At 40.4% G+C, this 20056-nt stretch overlaps 1 protein-coding gene across 3 annotated transcripts in view; it reads left to right on the top strand.

Annotated features, from left to right (window-relative positions):
* MKX (mohawk homeobox) overlaps positions 1–20056 on the top strand; it is a 139088-nt gene that overhangs the window by 21082 nt on the left and 97950 nt on the right. For 2 of the 3 annotated variants that reach the window (XM_077271831.1, XM_077271830.1), the window contains exon 3: positions 7111–7273. In XM_077271831.1, the coding sequence (XP_077127946.1) occupies positions 7111–7273 (163 nt within the window). The remainder of the gene's footprint in view (positions 1–7110; positions 7274–20056) is intronic. The other variant, XM_077271832.1, reaches the window with a different exon arrangement.

The following is a 20056-nucleotide window of genomic DNA, read 5'->3' as shown; positions in this document are numbered from 1 at the left end:
CGGTTTGGAGGCAAGTCCAGAGTCCCCTTGTCCAGGTGGAAATCAATAGCCCTCGCTTGCGCTGTGGTGGTGTAGTCCCTTACTGCCTATGGCTTCACATAAGGTCCTCACAGATGTGGTGTCTCTCTCTCTGTCCCACGTAGTTGGATAGGACAAAACCCGTATGACTGGTGGCTTGAGGCTGTTTATAGGGACTCTAGCACGCCCCAGCCTCTGAGGGGTGCCACCGTGCCTCCTGGGTGTAGGTGCGGACAGGTAACTTGCAATTAGTTGTCTTGCCGGTCTCTGGAGTAAAGCATAAAGGTCCTTACTCCCTTGGTGCTCCAGCTACCGGGATTCTGCGCCTCAGAAGGAGGCAGCCTGTGCAGGGCTGGTCCCGCTCTGGTATACTCTCCTTTGCTCTGACTTCCTTCACGCTCGCTGCAATACAGTTCTGCCTTCTGAATGTCTCTTCCCAGGAGCTGTAGCACTTCAGGCTACACGGCTCCTCTGCTTCCTTTCCCTCTGTCTCCCTGACAGGAACTGAACTCTTTCCCTCCAGATCAGGATGTTCTTATAGGGGAGTTCACCTTAAAACAGGCTTAGAGCTCCCCCTTTTGGTCTGGAGTGTGAAATGTGTTGCATGTATTGTGTTACCTGGATGCAGTTATCTTTCATTGCCTCCAAACGTAGCATCACTCTCCCCGAGAGGAAAGCAATACCACTGCGACGACCAGGACCCTGGGGTGTCGTAACTGCCTTTTCACTCCTTACACCGTTCTGTAGACCTGCAAATCATCTACTTATTAGCGGTTCTGTTGGGTATTGCTGTGTTGTTCCATATGGGTATGTTGTGATTTCAGAAAAACCCTGTTTGTGGAAAAAACATCACATTTTAATGCAAATATTAGATGTGAAGAGGAAAATATGAAACACACTACAAAAAGTGTGGTTTTGTGGCTCTTTTCTCCTTCTTGACGTGTTTTGGTGTTACCAAATTAATCATGCATGTTTTTTTTCAGATGTTTTTTCTAAAATCCTCTTTGGCAATGTTCACATGTTGCGTTTTTGCTGTGTTTTATTTTTCAGCCGGCAAAACCTGCTTTCTTGGCAGTAAAGAAGCTGCTCATAAAAAGCAGGTTTTGCTGCGTTTTTTTCTGGGTTTTTTTTTGCTTTTTTATTGCTGCATTTTTGTTCTCTCTTGTGCATGTTGATAAGGTTTAGCGCCCCCCCCCCCCAAAAAAAAAGCCTGATTTAACTTCCTTAGGTTTTTTGCACCAAAAACGTAGCAAAAACTGATACGCAGTTTTTTTGCACTTACCCATTGTTTCCTCTGGGTGAAAAAACGCTGAAAATATGCAGAAAAAACGCTGAAAGAAGTGACATCCTGCAGTTTGCAAAAACAAAGCAGTTTTCCAAATCAGCCAGGAAAATAAAACCAAAGTGTGCATGAGATTTCTGAAATCTCATAGAAGTTGCTGGTATTGTAAAACACAGCTTAAAATTTGCATTTAAAAAATGCTGGAAAAAATGTCACAAAAACGCAACGTGTGAACATAGCCTTTTAGGAGGAAAAAAAATCATGAAAAAAATGCAAATGTGAATAAATAAAGCAAAATGGCTTGTGCAAAAATTAAACTGAATGCATGTTTTTATCAGCTATTGAAAACACATATTCCCTAATTTAAGGAATTCTTCTAACTTAACATAATAGACTAAATTTTGGGGAAAGAAAAAGGTTTTATATAAATTACCGTATACAAAAACAGCTGCATGTCAGCTGCATGGATTAACAGTAGAGGGCGCTATGTGTAGTTGTGTATGTTTTTTCCATTTGATCTTATTTAGAAATTGTAGAAATGTGAAACTAATAATCTGTGTCACAGATACATGTGTTTTATTCTCCATATTATTACTATATTAGTCCTCATTCACACGTTTATAAGATAATAATATAATATTTTATGTTTCCTACTAGTGATGAGGGAACGTGCTCGGATAAGGTGTTATCTCAGCATGCTCATGTGCTATCCGAGTGATATTATAATAATATATAATAATATGTAAGCAACATGCTAAAGGATAGAAAAATAGGCACATTTTATATCATGCAAATAATATGTAAATTCTAATTTGTATGTTCTCCCCGTGGTTCCCGTGGGTTTCCTATGTGTTTTCCGGTGATAGGGAATGTAGCTAGTGAGCCCCAGTGGGGACAGTGACAATAATGTCTATAAAGCGCTGTGGAATTAATGGTGCTATGTAAGCGAATAAAATAAATAAAATATGTGTAATAATATGATTATTATGTAATAAAAGTCTAATAATAATATGAGGTCTTATCAGTGTAGTATTCTGCAGACCATTTTTAATATTAAGGTGCTATGTCTATGTAATAATTTGTAGACAGTATTTAATAATTTAATGTCATATAAGTAATATTTTGGCACTTCACAGCCTGGGTCGCCAACCATCCTGAAATTCCAGGACAGTCTGCACATATAGGGCATTTTTTTTCGCCTTGTCCATTAAAAAAAAAAAATTGAAGGTGTCCATTAAACGTGTCCGTAAAAAATAGTCTGTCCGTGATGTTTTGATGAGCTGTCCAGAAAAAATAAAAAGTCAAGTTGGCAACCCTGGTGGAGTGATAACATAAAAGGTATAAATAATATGTTGCCAATATCTAATAGGACGATATCATATAAGCATAGTAATCTATGAACAACACAAGTATAATATTATACCAGCATACATGCTTAAGTAATATCCAACTGTATGCTGCCAGGAAATAAAAATAGTACATTATGTATTTGGTAATAACACGTAAAAAAAACAACAAAAGTATGTAATAATATGAAAACAATATCTAATAATAGAGCAAACTATGCAAATCAGTAAAATAGTATCTAATCAGTATCTGAGTGTAGGCGTAATATAAAGTGCAACTATTCTGTTTACTGTAAGTGTAGGAATATAAAATGGTAAAAGATGTTTAAAGGTTTCATGTGATATAAAACAGTATAAATGGTGTAAAAAATGGAAAAAATGCAAATTGAACAAAATTTTCTTAAACCACCATTCCAGCGTTTTTTTTCTTATTTCTTAAAATCCAAGTTTCGTGTCTCCTGCCTGATACCTTCTGACATTTTCATCTGTTTTAGGCACCGCTCCATTTCCTCTCCTGTAGTTAGTGAGCTGCAGGTTGCGCCAGTGTTTCAAAGTACGTCTATGAGAGCCTCATTCTGGCCTCTTTCTGGCCTCGCTCTGGCCTCTTTCTGGCCTCGCTATGGCCTCGTTCTGTCCCCGTTCTGGCCTTTTTCTAGCCTCGCTCTGGCCTCGTTCTGGCCTCGCGTTCTGTCCCCGTTCTGGCCTCGCTCTGGCCTCGTTCTGTCCCCATTCTGGCCTCGCTCTGGCCTCTTTCTGGCCTTGTTCTGTCCCCGTTCTGGCCTTGTTCTGGCCTCTCTCTGGCCTCGTTCTGGTCTCATTCTTGCCTCGTTCTGGCCTCGTTCTGGCCTCGCTCCGGCCTCGTTCTGGCCTCGTTCTGTCCCCGTTCTGGCCTTGTTCTGGCCTCGCTCTGGCCTTGTTCTGGCCTCGTTCTGGCCTCGTTCTGTCCCCGTTCTGGCCTTGTTCTGGCCTCGCTCTGGCCTCGTTCTGGTCTCATTCTTGCCTCGCTCTGGCCTCGTTCTGGCCTCGCTCTGGCCTCGTTCTGGCCTCGTTCTGGCCTCGCTCCGGCCTCGTTCTGGCCTCGTTCTGTCCCCGTTCTGGCCTTGTTCTGGCCTCGCTCTGGCCTCTTTCTTGCCTCGTTCTGTCTCATAGACTTGTATTGAGAGCTTGTGATGTAGCTTCTAACTTCCAGCCAGACAGAAGCTGAGCTTACATGATGGCGCAACAGGACCAAAGCGGTGCAGAAAAACGGCAAAGACGCCGGAGCTTGAGTATATGACTGGGGGACGAGAACTTTTAAAGCACCACTCCAGCGCTGAGAAAAAAAGAACTGCTGGAGTGGTGCTTTAAGTTTGTTGTTCCTGGCTAAACCTGCTTACCTTGTAAAACTGACACTATAATAATATTGTATGAGACATGAGGCATTATCACAGTACAACATGGAAATGGCAATGTTTTATGGATAGTGTGCCGTACTACTCTACAAACAGTACCATTAGGGCAGAGAGAAACAGTCCTACTATTCTGATCAGACTTTGATCAGCGGCATCAGTGTTTCTGAGACGTGGATAAATTTTAAATAAAAGTTTCTCCATCTTCTCCATTCTGTCAATCTGTGAAAATCGGACTGCTCTTCGATGTCATCTGAGTGTGATCCGACATTTTTAACGGACCCATAGACTTTGATTGCTGATTTTTATCCGACGTTCAGATCAAAATCAGACATGTCTCCTATTTTTTCCGTGCATCTCTCAGTCCGAGGAAACAGCCGGACATATGCACACCCCATAGAATATCATAGGTACAAGTGCTATCCATGAAAACCTCAGAGCACTCAAAGAAGAAAATTGGTTGTGTCCACAAGCCTTAAAGGGGTTGTCCACTACTAGGACAAAATGTTCAGCCCTGATAAACTAATAGAGCCTATACTCACCTCCCGTGCCTGTGTGTTCCCACGGTGTCGGTACTTGCTCTCCCCGATGCTATGATGCGGTGATGTGACACGTGACCCCGGCGTCAAATCAGCGCTGGCGTCACGGTCTCCGCCTTTGTACAAACTGAACAGGAAGAGGAAGCGGGGGATCAGCTGGTCCCAGACTTCCTCTTCATGTTCAGTTTGTCCGAAGGCGGAGACAGTGACACCAGCACTGATTGGACACCGGGCATCACATGTGACAACACCGCATCATAGCTATGGGGAGAGCGAGTGCCGACACAGCGGTAATGACACCGGCACCGGAGGGGAGTATAGCCTTTATTATTTTATCGGGGCCGAACATTTAGTTTAAGAAGAGGTTGTCCTAGTAGTGGACAACCCCTTTAAAATAAGAATAGCTATAGATGTTAAAATGTTTTAAAATTATGGATAAGCTTATTAATATTGTGATATGTTAAAAAGTTGATGGCAATTAATAAGGTTGTATTTATGTGAGTACCGTATGCATCACTTCTACTCTCACCTAATCTCTCCTCCCCTTGCTTACAATCGTAAGCTCTTGTGCGCAGGCTTTTTTTTTTTTTTTTTTTTACCTCTGTACCAGTCTGACACTTTTTTTAGCTTAGATTTTTTCTTCTTGTTTTTTTTTTCTGTATTATGTTATGCACTTAAACTCTTTTCAAATTGTAATATAAAATATTACTAAATTACCATATATACATTTTAACAATTTAAAGCTGCCGTTCTTGTAGTGTTTATATTTTATTTTTGCTGTGTTTTTCGAAAAAAGATGAAAAGGTGTAAAAAAAATACCGCAAAGAAAGTGTTCTAAAAAGTAAGAAATACCAAATATTTTCTACAGTAATTAACCCCCGCTGGATCAGAATCTCAAATTAAGAGATTCCAATACTTGCTCTGACTGTTTCAACCTCCGACCTTCTGCCGGCGATGTGGAAATCTCGACCACATCCCTTTTCGTGTGGTTTACTGTGTAAACTTTTTCAATAATGAGTGATTTAACTAGGTCCAATTATAAGGTAATGAGGTGTGTGACAGGCTGTCATATCTGCATAAATTCTCCAACATCAGCCAAAGCCTTAATGTGGTAAATTGGAGCAGTCAGACTGTTGAAAATGTAATTTGTAACACATCTGTTCTACGGCGAGAATGGCCGAGATCATCAAACCCAAACGTTGGAGCAGAAAGAGAGAATACCTCTCACTGTTTAGAAGTTATAGACCAAGGCATGGTCTCTTCTTTCTATCCCTTTTACTTAAAAGGACACTTTACTTTAAATATAAGGTGAGTGGAGAAGAATAGAAAACAGATAAAACAATTTTTAAAAAGCTCATCATTTGCATTTATTTTAAAATGACTTTTCTTTTTTTGTTTTGAGGATGCGTTGCTATTTTTTGCTCCAAATTCTTTAAAATGACATATGCAGGTTTTGAAAGTTTGAGCAAAATCAGATGCTCTTTTTATACTTCACTTTTACATGGACCTTTTTTTAAAGCAAAAATATGCATACTCCTTTGAAATGTCACACATAAGTCTTCAACTGTGCAAAAATAAAATTAGCGATATTTTGTGCTCCAATAAATTGCGACATTTTGAAAAGTCACATAGGATTAAATAGGTTAAAACATTTAGATGAGAAAATACCATGTCCATAATGCCAACTCCCCCCCCCCCAAAAAAAAAAAAAAAAACTGTCGTAACCAAGTTATAGGGAACCTGTCACCTGAATATGGCGGGACCGGTTTTGGGTCATGTGGGCGGGGTTTTCGGGTGTTTGATTCACCCTTTCCTTACCCGCTGGCTGCATGTTGGCCGCAATATTGGATTGAAGTTCATTCTCTGTCCTCCGGAGTACACGCCAGCGCAAGGCAATATTGCTGTACTGTAGGTGCCTCGTTCAATTCACCTATATTGATCAAAGCCGCACATGTCTAGTCGGAATGTGGAGTATTCATATTGCATACTTGAGGCCACATGCCCGCCCGCTCGTGGCGCTGGAGAATCCTGACAGTGTGCAGTGTGCACGATGTGAGGATTCACAAGTCTGCAGTTACATAGAGTGATTGCAAACGTTCATGTCAAACCTGGACAAACCCCTTTAAATAATGAAAAAAAATTCAAATAAAATAGTCACTATAAGAACCATTTAACTCCAGGAAGAAAAGGTGCAAAGTCATTGATGATTTGAGGGCAAATTGTAAAGAAAATATCCATGTTGTAAGAGTTTGCAGTAAAATTTCTCGCAAAAGGAAGGAAATTGAGGCCATCAAATTTGCAGTACGTAACGTGTAGGTAATGTAATGTATTTACAAAGTTGGCCACTTCATCTATAGATCAATAATGTATTAAAAAATGTGAAATGGTGTTAGAAATGGTGGTAAATTTAGGCTTTACCTTCTGTGACACCAGGAAATCACTAGACATTGATCTACAATAAAGATTTAACATTTGATTTCTCTTTTGTTTTGTCTCGGTAACTTCAGTAATTTATATCACTTTATTATCTGTTCAAGCAGCTCAAGAAGTGCAAGCGGTAAAGTGAGGCACAAACGGCAGGCGCTACAGGACATGGCCCGTCCACTGAAGCAGTGGTTGTACAAGCACCGTGACAATCCCTACCCCACCAAGACGGAGAAGATACTGTTAGCACTTGGGTCACAGATGACCCTTGTACAGGTAACTGGATCTAGAACATAGTTACTGTATTCATATTCTTTTGAAAGACATTAGTAGGCAAATTGTGGGCCATTCTTACATCAAACACTAGAGTGACAAGTATTTTTTTTGACTCTTCAGTGCTCGGGATCACTGTTCACCTTGTAATGCCCTCAATAGTATATAGATTCTTTAGAAGAGGCATCACATGGTTACACAAGCTTCGGCCTATAAATTAGAAAGTATCTAGCCAGGGATGAGTCTAGTCGTGCCGCCTAGTGATGAGCGAGTATACTCGTTGCTCGGGTTTTCCCGAGCACTCTCGGGTGGTCTCCGAGTATTTGTGACTGCTCGGAGATTAAGTTTTCATCTCAGCTGAATACTAGCCAGCTTGAACACATGTGGGGATTCCCTAGCAACCAGTCAACCCCAACATGTACTCAGGCTGTCTAGTAGCTGTAAATCATTCAGCTACGGCGATGAAAACTAAATCTCCGAACACTAAGGGTATGTGCACGCGTTCAGGATTTCTTGCAGAAATTTCCTGAGCAAAACTGGACATTTTCTGCAAGAAATCCGCATGCATTTTTTACACGTTTTTTACGCCTTTTTTTGCGCGTTTTTTTGTGCGTTTTTGACGCTTTTTTTCCCCGGAGCTTCCCAATGCATTAAATAGCGGGAAAAGCGCAAAAAATCCGCAAAATTAATGAACATGCTGCGTTTTTTACCGCGATGCCTTTTTTTTCGCGGAAAAAAAACGCATCATGTGCACAAAAATTGCGGAATGCATTCTAAATGGTGGGATGCATAATGTATGCGTTTTTATGCGTTTTTATAGCGAAAAAAGCGCGAAAAATCCGCAACGTGTGCACACAGCCTAACAAATACTCGGAGACCACCCGAGTGTGTTCGGGAAAACCTGAGCAACGAGTATACTCGCTCATCACTAGTGCCGCCCTCAGCCAGCTCCTCCCAGTGCTATCGAAGGTAATTGACCAGTCCCTCGCTATGGGATTTTCTAACTTTATTTTCTGCCATTGTGCAGCCCACTTAGCACGTGCTTTGGGCAGCATGAATCAGATAACAGGTTCCCTTTATAATGGCTTTTTTAGAATAAGACCATTCTGATGATTAATAATGATGAGCAAGAATACTCGTTGCTCGGGTTTTCCCGAGCACGCTCGGGTGACATCCGAGTATTTATGATTGCTCGGAGATTTAGTTTTCATCGTGGCAGCTGAATGATTTACAGCTACTAGCCAGCTTGATTACATGTGGAGATTCCCTAGCAACCAGGCAACCCCCACATGTACTCAGCCTGGCTAATAGCTGTAAATCATTCAGCTGCCACGATGAAAACTAAATCTCCGAGCAGTCATAAATACTCGGAGGTCACCCGAGTGTGCTCGAGAAAACCCGAGCAACGAGTACACTCGCTCATCACTAATGATTAACTGTGCCGTGGATCTGATTCCTCTGTCTCCAGTAATCAGAGCATTTAGTATTATATGGCTGCCGTTTAAATCTGTTGAGTCCACATCGGCAATTTGCAGTGCATTGTAAAGGGGAATCACAAATAACAGACCTTCCTTTCCTCTATCAGGTTATTTGTGCTTATATAGTAAAGTAAGTAAGCTTTTTTATGTGATTATCCTCCAGGCATTGCAAAGTTATGGATTTTTGTGATATACTTCACCTTTTATTTTACTCACTTATATAGCACCATTGATTCCACAGCACTTTACAGACATCATCACTGTCCCCATTGGGGCCCACAATTTAAATTCCCTATCAGTATGTCTTTGGAGTGTGGGAGGAAACCGGAGAACTCAGAGAAAACCCACGCAAACACGGGGAGAACATACAAACTCCTTCCTGATGTTGTCCTTGGTGAGATTTGAACAGGACCCCAGCGCTGCAAGGCAACAGTGCTAACCACTGAACAACCATACTTCCCCATTATCTTATTTTTCTTTCTTCTCTCCAAAACACTATGCTGCCGGGCTGTTTCGATGCCCAGTTCATGCTTCTTTAGAAGCTTCTGTCAACTACTATTCTGCAAATTTTTGTGCATTATATTGAATCAGTGTGTGTATAGAACTCTCACTCTCTCTCTCTCTGAGCCTTTCTTCTCTCCATGCCTGTACTTAGACAGAAATTCCAGTACATAAAGGTTTGGAATATATTGTGCCAATTTATGCTCAGCAGCAGTTGAAAGTAGCTTTTAAAGGAGCATGGATGTGCCATTCAAATCGCACTGCAACACAGTGGGAAAGAAGAACGTAAAATAAGCTAATATATAGCAAAAAATCATAACCTTGCATTGTCTGGAGGATTATTAAATTTTAAAAGATTGTATTTACTCTTTAAAGGTTAGATAGATGAGGATTACCAAGAATAGTTGTATAATGATCAGTAATGCAAACTTGGAATATACATTGTTTTTAAAATTAATACATATATAAAAAAAATGTATTAAAATATATCAGTCTTTATTGAGAAATGCATAATTAGTTAAAAAGCAGATGGGTAACAAAGAAAAGTGCAGCAGACACAACAGGGGGAGACATAAGCCCAAGTTTCTCAAGTTGGGGTTTATTTATGGTTTTGAAGTTCTTCACCATTTCAAGCTTTAACATGGCTGTCAATGAATGGAAACATTCACATCACATACAAAGGACAAAGACTTGTGCTGGTCCTGTTCAATGGCTACAGGTGAATGGCACGTCACATGACCTCAGGTATCTTGACAACAGGCAGGGGACAGCATGATAGACAGAAGGGAGATACTTTACTTAGTGGCAGGAACTTGTGAAATAAAGTGATTTGCAAATGGCATATTCATAACGTTAATATTTGAATGTACATTTTGCAGTTGTGTGGGCATAGATTTGGTTCAATGGGGATAAATTTTGTTGCATGGAGATAGATTTAGTTGTATGGGAATATATTTGGTTTAATGGGGATAGATTACGTTGTATGGGGAAAGACTTGGGTGTATGGAGATAGACTTCGTTGTATGGGGATAGATTTGGTTGTATGAGGATATAATTGGTTGTATGGGGATAGACTTGGGTGTATGGGGATAGAATTGGTTGTATGGGGATAGATTTGGTTGTGTGGGGATAGATTTGGTTGTGTGGGGATAGATTTGGTTGTGTGGGGATAGATTTGGTTGTGTGGGGATAGATTTGGTTGTATGGGGATAGACTTGGTTGTATGGGGATAGATTTGGTTGTATGAAGATAGGCTTGGTTGTATGGTGATAGGCTTGGTTATATGGGGATAGACTTGGTTGTATGGGGATAGATTTAGTTGTATGGGGAAAGACTTGGTTGTATGGGGATAGACTTGGTTATATGGGGATAGACTTGGTTGTATGGGGATAGATTTAGTTGTATGGGGAAAGACTTGGTTGTATGGGGATAGACTTGGTTGTATAAGGACAGATATTGGGTACAGATATTAGAATATATGCTTCTGCTGTTAATAACCTTAAGAAGAAGAGAGAGACAAAGGAAAGTAAGGGATGTTTGAGCACCTCATTGTGAACATCCAGGAGATACACAATACTGGAAGATTTGGCAATGATAACATATGCAAAAGCATATAAACAGGTGTTATGGATGAGCTAAAGTTGGGGAGGGGGTTCTTGCAAAGTAATTGACTTTCACTCTAACCTTTGTAGAGTAAATTAGTATGGCTATCCGCCACAACCTGCTCAAGTTTTGTTCTTTTTTTAAAGTAAAATCTATCAGACTAGCTTCCACTAAAATGTTCCCATATGCGTTTATACAAAGTAGTGATGAGCCTGTGAGAGTGTAAGGTACTTTGTAGAAGGACATATGGCAGACTACGCCCAGCAATGTCTAATCCTTTACATTTGGTAAAAATCATCTTTAGCTGTAGATTTTTTTTTCCTTGGTTTAATATTTCAGAGTTGACCTTATGAAGTATAATGGCTAGCTTCTGAATAGTGTCTATGAAATACTCTTGTTGTAAAACATTTCCCTCTGCACCCCGGCTTATGTAAAATTATAGGACATTTCATGTGTACACGTGGATTTGGTTACTGTGCCTGGAGAAATCATATTATTCTCTGTTCAGAGTTTGGAAGGTCAAACTACTGTGAAGACACTTTCAAGGTGCTCATTGCTGGATATGGTCACTTGCACGACCTCCTCTCATACACATGCTTGTGCAGTTCGGATAAAAAAAGAAATTGGATATTGAAAAATGTTGACCCTTCTCTTCCCCTAAATCATCTGTCAGAGAAGATTTGAGACACCCTCGTACACATAGTTGGTCGGTCTTGTTGAAATCACTATCTTTAGTTTACATTTTCTCTAGTATCAACGGGAAACTTAAAGGGCTTATCCAAGAGATTTTTTTTACTATGGACCTAAAAACAAGCATCTACTGAAATCTCTGCCAGCACAGAGCGGTCACAGAGCACTCTTGCCAGTTTTTGCTGATGTCACATCGTCCTCTCTTCTCTGTTGACGGGGTGTGACTGCCGATGTCATGCTGATTGACTGTTGGCTCCCTGCTGCCTAACTGTGGGGAGCCAGCTAGCATTCAGCCTGACGTATGCAATCACGTGCTCTGACAGAGCAGCCTGGGAAAGCTGCTCTGTTGATGTTAATAAATTGAATCATCGGCAGGAGCGCTCAATTATCACCGTTTACCTGCGCTGGGTAGAACAGGTAGGTAGTTAGAAACTTAATCCAATAGTAAAGAAAAAAGTCCTGAGTAACCCCTTTAAGAAGCTGAAATTGTAAAAACCATAGACAGGATTCCTGTCTGAGTACAGGCATGGAGAGCAGGAAGGCTCACACAGAGAAAGTCCAATACACAGACTGATTCCATATAATGCACAGAAATTTGCAGAGTAGTAGTTGAAAGAAGTAGTATTTGAGTAGCAGTTGAAAGGAGCTTCTAAAGAAGCATGAACTGGGCATGGAAACAGCCCTGCAGCATAGTGTTTTGGAGAGAATGAAATAAAATAAGATAATGGGGCAACATGGTGGCTCAATAGTTAGCACCACCAAGGACAACATCTGCAAGGAGATTGTATGTTCTCCCTGTGTTTGTGTGGGTTTCCTCCCGTTTCTCCGGTTTCCTCCCACACTCCAACGACATACTGATAGGGAATTTAGATTGTGAGCCCAATGGGGACAGTGATAGTGATGTCTGTAAACTACAGTGGAGTTAATAGCACTGTATAAGTGAGTAAAAAAATAAAATAAATAATGTAGGGTTGGTGCATTAATTCTGCTTAATACCTATTTTCCTTTGGCAACTAAAAAATAGCCTAAAACTTCCCTCCACCTTATATAAAACATTAGCATATGTTCTTAAATAAAAGGTGGAATACCAGTAAATACCAATTTTTATAAGGTAATAAATGCAAAGTTTTATATACGGTGGAGGGAAGTTTTGGGGTTATTTTCTTCTTGTGTAAGCAAATTGGTATTCAGCGTAAACACTCCACTTTATTGCATAACTTTGGACAGATACTTACTCCACCATGAGAAATATTTGAACTCAAGAACCATTGGTCATTTATTCATGGGATTTATAGGGAGGATTGGCAGTCAGGTTGATCACACACAAGCCTAAGGGTATAGTCAGATGGTGGTATAAATGGGACCAAGATCGCAATGCAAAGCATGGTCTGGCCGGTGGCTTTGCCAACCCATACATGACAGCTTCATATCATTCTATGCAGGTGTTACGCTCAGGTTGGGAGAGCTGCCAGCCAGTCCGTGCACTGCATTCTGATCTTGGTCCGATTTATACGTCCGTATGACTTCTCCGTAAGACAGTCATACTTCTGCTTTCATCGACAATGATATGTAATACTGGTTAAAACATTTTAAGAATTATAAAATGGCATCGATAGATGGAAGTTGGTAGGTGTTTGGCAAAGAGTGGGTTGGAACCAACAAACTATGGTACATATAGACAGATCTTTGGCTGGATGAAGACACGCTAACTACTTTATCACAAATTCTGAATGTTGCCATGCTGTTCTTCTAGGCTGCATTGAGAGTTATCCTGATCCTACTCTGCAGCTCACAATGAAAAGGGGACTCATTTTAATTTGAAAGAAAACCTGCTTTGAGTATGGCATCCCCTGATTGACAGCATAACATTGACATATGGCTATTCTTATTAAAGTATTTCATCCATGTTTATGTAGAGTAAAGTATAAAGACATATGTTGGGACTCAATGTTGAGTCTTCAAAATTCTTGAGCAACTTTCTTGAAGACTTAACATTGAGTCCCTTAAAATATGTCTTGTTTATACATTCTCTAAAGTACTGTGGGTACTCATTCACTAACAATATCTCCAGCAATTGATCTACAACCTGTTCTGTTCATTCGGGCATCTGAAATCCAAGATGGACTTACGTGAGAAGGTGAAAACAACATCTTTCCTCCAAGTTCTAAACTTTTTTGTTTTACTGTTCACTTACCGTAATATCCCACCTTCTCATAGTATAAAAATAGAGAGGTTTTCATTGATGGTCTCAATGAATAAAATAAATGGTCGTTTGGAGCCTCTTAAGAATAGATCTGGTGAGACGTATTGAATAGTTTCCTCTTCTCTTTTGGAGTAAATCATTTGCGGTGGAAAATGAGATGATTTTATAGATTATGTGTATAGTGTTACCTAACAGAATTTTCTTTCTAGACACTTAAAATTCAACTCATTGGCAAAATATATATTTTTTCTACACATGTGGGCACATTAAATCCCTTAGCTGTCACATAACTATTCTCAAGTACGTGACCACTCAGACAAAACGGTTTTGCAATATATAAAACGAGTGAAAAAGAGTTTGGAATAGCACGTTATAATAGTCACACACTGCAGGTTTACTTCATTTCTCTGGGACATAACAAAAGGGTTACAATAAAATAATAATTTTAGAATGGCGTCCAATTGTCTGGCTCTACCTGTTACTTTGGCATCCATCAAATTGTTGACAAGTTTTAAGGAGTCTTCCCATCTACGCACTATCTTCTCTAACTGAGGAAACAATGGAGATCAGGTGATTGTCTCAAGTCTGACAGCTAGAATCTCTGCCGATCCAATGGTATCTAGGGATGGGCCGACCTATGGAAGTTTGAGTATTGGTATCCGACTCGAACTTTAGTCCAAAATTTCGGTTTGGATACCAGAACTGTACCCGAACTTGAACCAGAACCCGAACCTCATTAAAAACAATGGAGACCCCCAACTTTGTATCTGGAAAAAAATTCTCTCTATCCCTCCCCGGAACTCCGAACTTTGCAACGGACGTCTGGGAGAAGTCCGTGTTCGGCATTTAGAGCCGGATACTAACTGTCCAGTACGAACCCTGAACTTTTAAGTTTGGGTTCGCTCATCTTTAATGGTATCACATTACATGATGCACATTCAGATTGACAAGCATGTTCATGGTCACTTTGAGTCATCATCTCTAGGTGAGGTCTCATTCAGACTTCAGTGATTTTTCTTATACGCAAAAAATACTAGTTTCATCAGTGTTTTGATACGATTTAATTCACCCTCTCTGCAAATGTATTTTCTGGTTATGTAATTACATACCGTAATTCAAGGTGTTGTTCAAGCTTGGGGTTCAAGTTCGCAGTCACTTTTTGTGACTGCAGACTTGTGGATCCCCTCAGCACGCACACTGAGCGATGTGAGGATTCTTTGGTGCCGGGAGTAGACAGTCATGTAATGGCAAAAATGCTATTTGCGTACTTTTGGTCACAATTCAACTAGATGTGCATGGGCTTGCTCAATTTACTTATATTGAGCGACGTCGTGCAAAGGTCACACCTGTGGACACGTGTCTGTGCGTTATCAACCCCAGCACCGAAGAGTCCAGCAGTGAGCACACGGTGAGGATTCACAATCTGCAGAGTGACTGCAGACTTGAACCCCAATCCTGGACAATATGCTTAATGTGAAGGAAATTAGTATCTTGTTTTACTTTCTGAACCTCGGATAAAGACTTTTTTTTGTTATATTATGTATGGAAACAGAAAACAGCAAGTAACTAAATTACTTCTTATTAAATTAATATTTTTCTGACACTCCAGAAGATAATAAACTTTTGAATGCTGTTCTAATTAGCTTTGTTTATTTTCGGTATAATTGTGTTTTTTTTTGTCAGAAGCTGAATGCACTATATTCTTTGGTGTTAATGATTTTGCGGTTATTTTAATAAGCTTCTTTTGTTGTGTTTTGCACAATTATTAGCCGTACCTTCTATAGTTATAAATAGGACTGTTATAATTACTAATACGCTATAACCGAAAGAATATAATGCACCCCATCAGTGACATCAGAACTCTTTACAATCATGAGGGCATTTTATCTTAATCATTATTTTACTCTTCACAATGAAGTGGAGCAGCTGAGATGTAAAAAAGATAAGAAATAATGTACGCCTTACTATAAATTAAAAAGAATATTAAAAGGAGTGAGTCACTCCAAACTGTAAAATAAAAACTAAAAATCATAGCCGTAGTTTTAGTGGCAGAGAAATTAGCTTTTATTTAATGCGTAAATGATGGCGCTTCAGTGCACTATTGGCATGTCAAGTGCTCAAGTATGCCCTCCAATTTTCATATCAAGCTCTTTTTTATTTTGATTGACAGCACTCTTTTGTCAAAAGTGAGTGGTGCCTGAACACAATCCGCGTTCCTGCTTGCACTGACACTGATTGAGCCCAACAGTGCCCATGCATTGTCAGATTGGGGGCGTGCACAGTGGAGATGCGGACATGCTCTGATCCCTGGTTCATCTCTGAAGTCGCTCCCTCAGTACACTTCTGGGGTATCAGTGTAAGGCTGCCGTCACACTATCAGTATTTGGTCAGTATTTTACATCAGTATTTGTAGCCAAAACCAGGAGTGGGTGATAAATACAGAAGTGGTGACGTGTTTCTATTTACTTTTCCTCTAATTGTTCCACTCCTGGTTTTGGCTTACAAATACTGATGTAAAATACTGACCAAATACTGATAGTGTGACGGCAGACTAACAAGAAAAGGACTCTCAAAAGAGCAAGAAATCAGAGCGCTCTCGCTCTTAGGCCGGTTTCACATGTCCTGATATTTCCGGTACCAGAAAAAACGGTATCAGAGATATCAGTGTCACCGATTTCTCATGGTGATCTGCGGTGAACTCAGGTCACCGCAGTTCAGCCCAGCTGGGAACACAGCCTCAGTGACTGGCAGTAATCTCGATGAGGTCACCGCTGCTCACTGATGCCGCGCTCGCAGCATCTCATTCACCAGTGGTTTTCAGCTTGTACGTCACATCTTGGCACTATCCAGGTTGAAAACTATTTATCCTCAGACATGGATTACGGTGTGGAACAGAACAGCGGACAGGTGAGGGATTTTTTTTTTTTTTTGGTTTATTACAGGGGACGTTGGCTTCAATGAAATGGGCGTAAGGTGAGTATAACTGTAACATAGTTAGCAAGGCCAAAAAAAAGACATTTGTCCATCCAGATCAGCCTATATTCCATCAGAATAAATCCCCAGATCTACATCCTTCTAAAGAACCTAATAACTGTAAGATACAATATTGTTACGCTCCAGGAAGACATCCAGGCCTCTTTTAAACCCCCTCAACTGAGTTCGCCATCACCACCTCCTCAGGCAAGCAATTCCAGATTCTCACTGCCCTAACAGTAAAGAATCCTCTTCTATGTTGGTGGAAAAACCTTCTCTCTTCATCCTTCTCTCCTCTGCTTGTTAGTTTTAAATAAAAAATGGAAAAGTGTGTTTTGTTTTTATTTCATATAAAAGACTTTATGCATGCTGATTAGTTATTTAGAACACAACTATAGGATTAATAGTGGATAGTTGCCTCCCCATTGCTAATCACACATCAGTAAATGACAGAGACATACAGGTCCTTCTCAAAAAATTAGCATATAGTGTTAAATTTCATTATTTACCATAATGTAATGATTACAATTAAACTTTCATATATTATAGATTCATTATCCACCAACTGAAATTTGTCAGGTCTTTTATTGTTTTAATACTGATGATTTTGGCCTACAACTCCTGATAACCCAAAAAACCTGTCTCAATAAATTAGCATATTTCAACCGTCCAATCAAATAAAAGTGTTTTTTAATAACAAACAAAAAAACCATCAAATAATAATGTTCAGTTATGTACTCAATACTTGGTCGGGAATCCTTTGGCAGAAATGACTGCTTCAATGCGGCGTGGCATGGAGGCAATCAGCCTGTGACACTGCTGAGATGTTATGGAGGCCCAGGATGCTTCAATAGCGGCCTTAAGCTCATCCAGAGTGTTGGGTCTTGCGTCTCTCAACTTTCTCTTCACAATATCCCACAGATTCTCTATGGGGTTCAGGTCAGGAGAGTTGGCAGGCCAATTGAGCACAGTAATACCATGGTCAGTAAACCATTTACCAGTGGTTTTGGCACTGTGAGCAGGTGCCAGGAAGCATGAAGTGCTCCAAAATCTCCTGATAGCTAGCTGCATTGACCCTGCCCTTGATGAAACACAGTGGACCAACACCAGCAGCTGACATGGCACCCCACACCATCACTGACTGGGTACTTGACACTGGACTTCAGGCATTTTGGCATTTCCTTCTCCCCAGTCTTCCTCCAGACTCTGGCACCTTGATTTCCGAATGACATGCAAAATTTGCTTTCATCAGAAAAAAGTACTTGGGACCACTTAGCAACAGTCCAGTGCTGCTTCTCTGTAGCCCAGGTCAGGCGCTTCTGCCGCTGTTTATGGTTCAAAAGTGGCTTTACCTGGGGAATGCGGCACCTGTAGCCCATTTCCTGCACACGCCTGTGCACGGTGGCTCTGGATGTTTCCACACCAGACTCAGTCCACTGCTTCCTCAGGTTCCCCAAGGTCTGGAATCGGTCCTTCTCCACAATCTTCCTCAGGGTCCGGTCACCTCTTCTCGTTGTACAGCGTTTTCTGCCACATTGTTTCCTTCCAACAGACTTACCATTGAGGTGCCTTGATACAGCACTCTGGGAACAGCCTATTTGTTGAGAAATTTCTTTCTGGGTCTTACCCTCTTGCTTGAGGGTGTCAATGATGGCCTTCTTGACATCTGTCAGGTCGCTAGTCTTACCCATGATGGGGGTTTTGAGTAATGAACCAGGCAGGGAGTTTTTAAAAGCCTCAGGTATCTTTTGCATGTGTTTAGAGTTAATTAGTTGATTCAGAAGATTAGGGTAATAGGTCGTTTAGAGAACCTTTTCTTGATATGCTAATTTATTGAGACAGGTTTTTTGGGTTATCAGGAGTTGTAGGCCAAAATCATCAGTATTAAAACAATAAAAGACCTGACAAATTTCAGTTGGTGGATAATGAATCTATAATATATGAAAGTTTAATTGTAATCATTACATTATGGTAAATAATGAAATTTAACACTATATGCTAATTTTTTGAGAAGGACCTGTATTTGGTATCCCTATATTGAACACATCATTTATGGTGATCGGTAAATAATAAAAGTAAAACAAATATGTCACATATAGTGAAGCTTATGTAAAAATAAAAAGTTATGACAGATTAATTATGAATGAATGCACAAAAAATTGTTTGGTCGTCTTAACGTGTGCATCTTGGTGTGGTATATAAAATGTAATTTTTATATGTGTGTGGCATGTGAACCTTGTGTGCAGGTGTGTACAATGTGCGTAATGTGTAATGTATTAGCATGTGCATATTCTATATATGTATGACTAATGCGAATATACTTGTAAATTTGCATGTGCATACGAGGCCTTTCCCGAAAGGTGGGAAAGCACAAAGTGTTCCCATGGGCCCTTCAGGGTTAGTGTCCACTCATGAGATAATGACCTTTTTTAGTCACTAAATTGTAAAGCAGATTGCTCTATTCAACGTAATTTTTGTACTGTCCCCATTTCTTTATGAAAAGAACCCGTCATTGTGATTTTGCATCTTAAAGTAAAAAGATGGCCATAATGGCACTGTTATACAGATTCAAAGATACATTTAATGAAGCAATCCGCTTGTTGGTTGTTCTTTAATAAGCTTTTGAAGTTTGGGTGTAATAACCTTTTGGTGCATAGTGGCGGGTCCATGGGTAGGGTCTTTGGCTCCGTCCCGGCCCCTCCGCCTGGCTTTGATGTCTGTATCAGCCCCCTTTTCTGAAGTCAGTGCCGTTGCCTTCATCATCACAGGTGGAGCTTGTGCAGATTTGTCGATTTTCAGTAAAATGGCACCGGTGGCAGCGCATATGCAGATTTAGATCCCAGCTCAATTATGAGCCAAGATCTCAATCTGTGCATGCACAGCCACCATTTTACTGAAGACCACCGGGAGGTGAATCTGTGCAAGCACCGCCCGTTGTGAGGACAGCACTAGTGTGAACTTTAGAAAAGGAGGCTGATACAGACACCAGAGGCAGTCGGAGGGGCCGGGGCAAACCCGAAGACCCTACCCACAGCGCTGCCAATATACACCAAAAAGTTATTACACCCAAACTTCAAATGCGGAATAAAGAACAACCAGGATGTGGATTTCCTCACTAAATGTATTTATGAATCTGTATGACAGCGCCATTATGGCAATGCCTTTACTTTAATATGCAAAATCGTGATGACAGATTCTCTTTAAAAAAGACTACAAAAGAGCATGTGCATGGTGTGAAACTATTTGATACTTCTCATATCAACCTTTAAGTATTCCTTTGTGGCTTTCTGAAGTGCTGAAAACTACGGTATTGAGAGTGGAGTTGGCTAGAGTCCCAAT

This window comes from Ranitomeya variabilis, chromosome 6, assembly GCF_051348905.1.
Source record: "Ranitomeya variabilis isolate aRanVar5 chromosome 6, aRanVar5.hap1, whole genome shotgun sequence".
In the NCBI taxonomy this organism is placed as follows: Eukaryota; Metazoa; Chordata; class Amphibia; order Anura; family Dendrobatidae; genus Ranitomeya; species Ranitomeya variabilis.
The sequence above is the reverse complement of the archived record's forward strand: the minus strand, read 5'-3'. Positions and strand labels throughout refer to the sequence as shown.